Source organism: Cupressus sempervirens, chromosome 5, assembly GCF_028749045.1.
Source record: "Cupressus sempervirens isolate cs-2001-9-10 chromosome 5, ASM2874904v1, whole genome shotgun sequence".
NCBI lineage: Eukaryota > Viridiplantae > Streptophyta > Pinopsida > Cupressales > Cupressaceae > Cupressus > Cupressus sempervirens.
The window spans coordinates 1,008,278,650-1,008,287,431 of record NC_143122.1 but is presented as its reverse complement, the minus strand read 5'-3'; the positions used below and the strand labels follow the sequence as shown (position 1 = coordinate 1,008,287,431).

The window sequence follows — 8,782 nt, the reverse complement described above, 5'->3', positions numbered from 1 at the left end:
AAAGTCTCTTAAGAAAATATCCGTTCTTCAAGGTGATGTAACGTCGTTATCGGAGGCATTCACGAACTTCATATTTGAATTTGAAAAACGTTTTTTCAAATTGTTTCTCCAGTTTTGGAACTGTTCATAGGAGAGTGGAGAAAGGATGCCCAATTGTCTGAATTGGGGTTTCTGATGGGTTTTCCAATTCACATTTTCTCCTTTTCTTGAAACCATTTGGTCCCCAATTCAAGTCGGTCTGATTTGATCTCCATCTTCCCCTTTATAGTTGGCGTTTTGCGATGATTTAATTCAGTACTGTCTATATTATTTCTTTTGATTTTTTTTCGGAAAGTTTCTGTCTCTTCAACGTCTTTCTTGGTGGGTAATTGAAATTTTATATTTTGTAGGCGAAAAATTTGGATGTCGATTTTGTTGCTGTCTTGGGCCTTTTAGTACCATGACAAGTCGAGTAATTTAGCCATATTAGGCAATGCGTGATTCTGGCTGAGAGGGTCTGCTAATCACGCAACGATGGAAGATGCTACATTGTCTCGGCAATACAATTCGCAGCAGCAACCACAGATGTACAATAATGGAAGGGGAAATGTTGATCAATGTGACAGGAATTATTCTCAGCGACAACAAGAACAAGAGGATTTGGCCAAAGACATTAATGATATCGAATTAGAACGTGCCTTTGATCTAAATGCTCTTGTAATTTTCTTATAGTTAATTCCGTGTTAAAGTTTCAGCACTTTTTATTGACATGTTCTGATTTAGCGTAATTATTTTCCTATTAAATTAGCCCTGTCAACAGAAATACTTGATAACCACAGTTGGGCATATCAATGTGATGTGCGATCGATTTATGAAGTTTGAAAAAGAGCATTTTTTTTACCCTCCTTGGTGATGCATCACTTGTTTTCGAGGCTTTTACCTGTAACTTTTGCAACTAGTCACTTCCAGACTATCATATTAGAGTCTTTTTTTAAAAGCTGATAACTAGTGATATTTTGTTATTTTGGATGATGCCGTAGTTACTTATATAGTGTAACAATGAATTTCTTTTTGCCAGTATCCGCTAGCTTGTCCAGGTATAGTTTTCGAGGCTATATGGGTTGGTGCATGCGTTCACTATTAGGCCTCTTGTATTAGATTATGTTTTCAAACAGTCAGGCATATGGTTATGATGAACAATCTCTTGGTTTTTATTCAATATAAGACCTAGTATTCTTGATTTTTCTCTGGAGGTGATTGAAGGGCGTTGGTTGACATTGCATGTACCCAGTTTTAAGGCCACCAGTATTGGGGTCTGAATTCATACAAATTAAAAAATCATTTTCGTTGGATGATGGTCTGTTGTAGGCTAGATTGATCTGATCTCAAATTATGAAGCTTTTATTGTACTCATGTGCATACAATCTACATTGTAAGCAATCATTGATCATGGACTTTTTAAGTTCTTACAGCCATTACAAACGAACAATTTGAATTTGCACCATACTGCAATTCGAAATATATTATAAGGATTTTTTCTGTATATATCCATATGCCTTTAGCATTGGGGTATGTGTTTATAGACGTACCCAGGTAAATGCCATCAGGAAGAGTGTCAATATTTAGACGTATACCCTGTTCAAGAACATTAGAATTAGAGTTATTGTTTTCTGAGTTGTGGTTTTATTCTCTTGGGCCTATTTTTCCAGTTGGATTGAAACTAATTTTGTGCATACCTTTGATACTGGTAACACATATTAAGAACACACGAAGTAATTGTAAATGGAGATTATTATTTGCCTTATTCAAGGCATATTATGTAAACTTGGACTCAACTTGTGCTCCAGGCCAAAATTTATTAACTTGGAAAAATCTGGCCAACTTAAATGTGATTTAGTTTTTCATTTTTTATTGTGGAATTTTTTTAGGCAAAATACAGCTACAAAATATATCAACCGAGTTTAGTGGGGAGTCCGGGGACAGCACCCCTTTTGGTGTTAAGGGGCAGCACTTCTAGTCGGGTATTTGAGGGAAATACTCTTAATGGGCGTATGAGCAGCTCTAGTGGGCTTTGGGGGTTTCACACCTAGCTAGTTGCCTGTTGTGATATATAGCAGGATCAAGGGGTGATGCCTCTGCCACCAAGCCCAAATGAAGACCTTCAAAACCACACAGAGCTTTATGGTGCACACCATTTACATAAATATTTAAATGGCAAAAAAAATGTCTGTCAAGCCAAAAGAAAACATTTTTGATTTGTAGCACGAGTTGCAGTGACAGGCTTTAGTACCTTGCAAGTATTTTCCACAAATTTTGGGCACACTCACCAGAAACTTGCTGACAGAAAGTCATGAGTTTACTCAGCAAAAACTTAGGGCACAAAACTAATGATGTGATCAAGTTTGCACACAATGTTTCAAGTCTGTGCACATAGAATCCAAATTTAGATTAGGGAGGATCGTGTGTCCAATTGGACTACCTACTAGAAGTACATGTAAAGTATTTGACAATTGCCAAAAAAAACACAGTTGTTGATAACCAGTAACAACTAATTTCTGACAACCATGCACAAGCTCAGAAGTGATTAATACATAGTTGGACACAAAAAGACTAAAACATAGTTGGACACAAAAAGACTAATAGACAGTTGGACACAAAAAGACTAACATGACATCAAATCAAGCTAGAGCGACATCATTCCCTTGAAAAAGAAAAGGCGGAATCTAAGTTGATAAAGAGAGAGTAATATTATTCAGATCATGTACATTAGGGAAGCTATCAATATTTTTCGGTGGCATTAACAACATAATCAAAGCCTAACTTTTTCTCAACAAAATACTAATGCAGATTCTTGGAATGCTAAACTTCTAATGTGTTACTTTGTTGGAAGTAGAAGGGAGAGCTTACTAATTACACATTGATGATCATCACATTGAGAATGTTGGTTAGGGTAGAGGGAAAATATTTGCCAGTGGCTATGCAACTTAATGAATTCCTGTGGATTGTAGATGGGGGTGAAACTAGAGTATTCCATGGCATGACTTCCAAAACAATTGATTGAAGTGCCTCTTCTTGCATGATTCTGAAGTTGATTGTGCTGTTGCAGCAATCTTTGTTCAATTCACAACCAGTTGTACACCAGAACTTTGTCTTTATACAAAAATAATTGCAACAGTGTAATGGTGCCATAAATGTCATTCGTGGCTTGTGTGTTCCTAGGACTAAAGGAGTGCAGAGTGGTAACAAGTGACTCAAACAATTCAAGAAAGTGAAATTTGAACAGGAGCATAGCAGTATATTGAATTCTAGTTGGAGGACTAGACCATACAATGTAAGAAGTGAGCTTCGGTTGAGTGTGGCATAGATATCTGTTAAAGAGCAAAACAATTTCCACCATATGAAGGGTGTATTCATAGTGGATTGCTTGGCCAAATGCTGAGGATCAGTTGGCTATCCACCAAAGCAACTATTAGATCTGATGATAGTGCTTTTCTTTTTGTGGTATACAATTGAGACTTTTTCAACAATTTTTAATACAAGAGCGGTGTAGGACATAAACTATAGTTCCTTCATATTCTATTGAATACAATATTCTAGACCTAGGGCCGGAAAATCACTTTCATACCTTTCAATGGGAGAACCTTTATTTATTTTCTTTTCAACCCATTGTAAAATCACATGTCCTCTACTTTTAAATTTTTCTTCACATGTGACTTGTGTTACACCATTGTACCATTGCAAATTGGGACCACCACTTTTCAATGTTAGTTATACGGTTTTGGCAGTAGAGTGTCAGTACTGAGCTTCAAAGAATGTTTTGAGTTTGATGAAGGATCTTTAAGTAGATATGTTTACACTATATCATCAATAACGGGTTACAATCAGGTTTTAAAGATTAAGACCTTTCACATACATTCGAAATCATCAATAACTGGTTACAATATAGGAAGTGGAAGTAGATAAATGGTGGTTGTTTTCATTCATTTTTGCAAACCAAGGATAAAATTTAAGTAAAATAAAATGTTACATAAACATGTTTTGTGAACCGTTTCAACATCTTCACATTTTGCCAATGCCTATGAAATTATAACTGCAACTCAAGAAATTGTAACACTGTCATTTTCTATTAGATGCATGTGCAAATTATTAAGTAGCCATCAAGATGTTTTTTGCGGCTAGTTAAGCTTAACCTACTGGCAGTTATGGCATTAACTTTACATTTGTGTATAGCTGCTATGAGTTATATTGGATTTTCATTGTATTTTATTTGAATGTTTATTAATGCATAGCTCTAGGAACACCCTCTCAAGTTTGAGTTGAGCTCAAAGAGTAGGAGAGATCCCTCACTCTCATAGTTAGCCTTTAACCACCCTAAGTGTAATATCCCTTGCCCAAATTGACTGATTTTAGCTCAAGGACTATTGTCAAACACTTGTATGCTGCCTTTCTCTTTTCTGATTTTTTGTGTTTTAGATTGTTTGATATAGTTTGAATGATGCTAAAAAATTTAGAATGCTCGCAAATGATATTACAATGCCTCTTACAATGAACTAATATGCAAGTGCAGTTCTTTTTGGTATTTTTTAAATGCATATACATGGAAACTAGATATGGAATGCATACCTACAGCCAACTGACATTTTGATAGACAATTGGCATACAACTATTATGCTGATCATATATACTATTAGATGGACATTTCATCAAACAAATGGTATGCAACATATATCTCCTTTATTGAATTCATTCCCATGTAAAATGTTGCTATGAGTTTGCCAAGACAAATGGGCTTACAAAAATGACTACCATAATGCCAAATCTGATTCTGAATTATCACTTACAACAACAAAATTATATGCCTAAAATTACAATGCTAACTACTAATAGCTGCAAGAGGAACCTAATAATAGTGATGCCCAAGGATGGAGATGAAAGTTGCAACCGGAATCAAGCATAAATATTGTAGCGCAACACTGCTCACGTGTACTGTAGCAGCCAACAATAAATGTATTCTCCAATTTAAACACAAATAGAACTCTAGAATGAATCTCTCTTGAATGCCAAATTCAGTGGATATTTCACCACCTCAAAAGGTTGCAACACTGAAGAATTGATGCTCTCCAATAGCTAACTGAAATTAGAAATCCTTAGTTTTCTCTCCCAAGTTTATATCAAATGCAATTGACAATAATCAGATGCCTAGCACTGAAGCTTTCGCCTCTATTTATTCTTTTCCCTCACCCTTCTAGAAGGAAATAAAATATTATTGAATTGCACTCTCTAGAAGCTTCCCCCTTTCCAAGGCAATAATTAGTTGTACTTTTAGAAAATGCACTCTCCAGAAGCTTCCCGCTTTCCAACACAGTAATTAGTCGTGCTTCTAGAAAATTAAATTAATTAAATATAAAGTCACCTTTTAATTTTTATTTATTTAATGACTTTATAAGAAATTAATTTAATCAATTTCTCTTTATTTCTCCACTTAACTTTCAGAGAATGTAAAGGCTAAGAACTCCACTGAGATGCTAAAAAGATGGGGACATTATAGTCCGCCCTTCTTGAAATTGCTTGTCCCTAAGCAATCTCAACTCTAGATGTTGCAAAATTTCTTCACTCTCCCAAGTGGCATCCTCGACTAGCAAGTCCTTCCACTTCACCAAGTACTCCCTGATAGTACATCTCCTCAAATTCCTCTTCTTAAACTCAATGATAGCCTTTGGTACTAAAACCAATTTCCCCTCATCGTCCAAGGGTGGAAACACTGTAGAAGGAACAATCTGACGCCCTAATGCCTTTTTGAGACGTGACACATGAAACATATTATGGACTGTGCTCTTTGCCAGCAAATCCAACTCGTAAGCCACCTCTCCCAACTCTCCTGATCACCCTAAAAGGCCTATAATAACATGACTTAATTTTTTCAGCACCACTCTTCTTGAGGGTGGACTGGCGGTAAGGTTATAGCATCAAATACACCATATCACCTACCTCAAAAGTCCACTTAGTCCGCTTCTGATCAGCATATTGCTTCTGTTGATTCTGTGCTTTAGTGATATTATCCTTAAGAGCCTTCACAATGTCCTAGCTTTCCTTTAATAAGTCTCCATCACTGGGTACTCTACTATCTCATAAAAACAAATCCATGAAACTGGGTGCCTCATATCCATATAATGCCATGAATGGTGACATCTAGATAGACATGTGATAAGTAGAATTATAACAGTATTCACATAGATATATCCACTTAACCCAAGCCTTATGTTGTCCTGCTATGTAATTCTTGAGGTATCCCTCCACCCATTTGTTCACTATGTCTATTTGACCATCTGTCTGGGGGTGCTAGCTAGTACTCGGAGTGAGTTCTGTCTCTCACAATTTGAACAACTCTTGCTAGAAGTGACTCATAAACCTGCTATCCCTATTGTTGACAATGCTCCGAGGTAAACCATGCAACCTAAATAACTCTTTGAAGAATAAATTTGCCACCTGTGTAGCAGTGTATGTAGTGTTGATTGGGAAGAAGTGGGAAAACTTTGTAAGCTGATCAACGACAACATATATACAGTCTCTACATTGGGCTCTCGACAATCCTATGATGAAGTTCATGGATAAACATTCCTACTTCCTGTCAGGAACCGGAAGTGGCTTAAATAAGCCGGTTGGATAAGAGTGCTCTTGTTTATTATGCTGGCAAGTATTGCAACAGCTCGTCTTTAAGCCCTTTCCAAGAAAAATGCTCATGAATCTGCCGAGAGGTTTTGTAAAAACTTGGATGTCCTGCTATAGGTGAGTCAATATAAACTCTCAACACCATCCTCTTCACCTTTGACCCTGGCACCAAATAAATGCGCCCTTTGTAAATGATGATGTCATTCACAAGGGTGAAATCACTATTCTGGATCAATCCATCTATGAATCTCGATGCTCATGAACCCTTTGCATACTCTACAAGGATCAAATGTCTCCAATCCTTTGATATATCGGTCATCAAGCTCAAGTGGGGTCTTCGTGACAAGGCATCTGTTACTAAATTTTGTGTCCCCTTGAAATAGGCAATATTAAAATCATATGCTTGTAATTTACTTACCTGTTTTTGTTGCTTGTCGTTAAGATCTCACTGCCCCAGGAAATGTTTCAGGCTATTGTGGTCAGTTTTTATGTTGAATTTGCTACTCACTGAATACTGCCTGAATTTGGCCAAAGCATGCATTATGGCCAACATTTTCTTATCATAAATGCTGAAGCTCCTCTCAGACCCCCTGAGCTTCCTACTCTCATAAGCAATCGGGTGCTTCTCCTGTATAAGCACCGCTCCAACACCTTCACCAGATGCATCACGATGCAACTCAAAAGGTTTGCTAAAATCTGGTAATGCTAGCACTGGACAAGAAGTCATCAACTCCTTGAATTTATCAAAACACTCCTGTGCCTCAAGAGTCCATAAGAAAGCCCCCTTTCTCATCAAGTCCATCAAGGGTGCTGCATGCCTGGAATATCCACTAACAAACCTCTTGTAGAACCCACACAACCCCAAAAATCCTCTCAATTGTGTCAGGTTCACTAGAGTAGGTAACTTAATAATAGCACAAATCTTTTCAGGATCCATGCGTACTCCCTGAGCACTAATAATGTGACCCAAATATAATAACTTTGATAATCCCAAATCACATTTGGACTCCTTTACATACAAGGACTCCCTGCTCAGAATGCTCAACACAGTGTCTAAGTGCCACACATGCTCATCCCATGTCCTACTATACACCAAGATGTCATCAAAGAAGACTAACACAAATTTCTTTAGTTGATGCGAAAAAACCCTGTTCATTATGGACTGAAAAGTAGCTGGAGCATTAGTTAGCCCAAATGGCATAACTACAAACTCAAAATGGCCACAATAAAATCTAAATGTCATCTTCTCTATATCTTGCTCTCTGAATCGGATCTGATGATAGCCTAATCTCAAATCAATTTTGGAGAAGAAACATGCTCCATGTAACTCATCTAATAACTCATCAATTTGTGGGATGGGGTACCTATTTTTTATAGTCTTCTTGTTCAGGACCCTGTAATCTATGCACATCCTAAGAGTTCCATCCTCCTCCACCAAAACTACAGAAGAAGTGAAAGGTGACTTACTTGGTCTAATGTGCCCCATAGCCAATAGTTCTTTGATGGTTTTCTCGATCTCATCCTTCAATCTCTTTGGATGCCTGTAGGGTGTGATCATGATGGGTTTAACACCCTCCTCTAACTCAATAATATGCTCAATACCTCTATCTGGAGGTCTATCTGGTGATATTTCACTGAAAACCTTGTAGTTCTTGATTCTCAGGTCCTATATGTCTGGGTGATATTCTGATTTTTGCTGCCCCTGTGATGGCATTAAAGTGCAACAGGCTGCCCACTCAACCTGGTCATGTCTCGACAAGCTCTCCATGTGTCTGCAAGACATCATCCTAAACTCATCGTCATGAATGGCCTTAAGTATATGGGTCTTCCCCTCTGACCGAAGCTTCATCTCCATATCTCTCAAATTGAGAGTGAACTCCCCTATGTCATGTAATCAAGTCATACCCAAGATCAAATTTGTATCACCCATGTTAACAACATAAAAATCTGCTTTAAAATCAAAATTGTTGATCTTTTGGGGTAGACCTATAATCTTCCTGTCACATTTGAGGATGTAGCCATCAGCTACCCTCACTCTCAAACCCTCAAATTGCTCTGTCTGTATCCCACGCCTCTCAATCAATTTGGAATCAACAAAATTGTGAGTAGCACCTGTATCAAGCAAAGTAATAAC

At 37.4% G+C, this 8,782-nt stretch overlaps 1 protein-coding gene across 1 annotated transcript in view; it reads left to right on the top strand.

The window, feature by feature from the left end:
• Positions 1-395: 395 nt before the first annotated feature.
• The window catches only part of LOC149559347 (cysteine-tryptophan domain-containing zinc finger protein 5-like), a 47,713-nt gene continuing 39,326 nt past the window's right edge, over positions 396-8,782 (top strand). Inside the window, exon 1 of the mRNA XM_089828397.1 lies at positions 396-696. Coding sequence (XP_089684523.1) covers positions 514-696 — 183 coding nt within the window. The 5' untranslated portion in view covers positions 396-513. The remainder of the gene's footprint in view (positions 697-8,782) is intronic.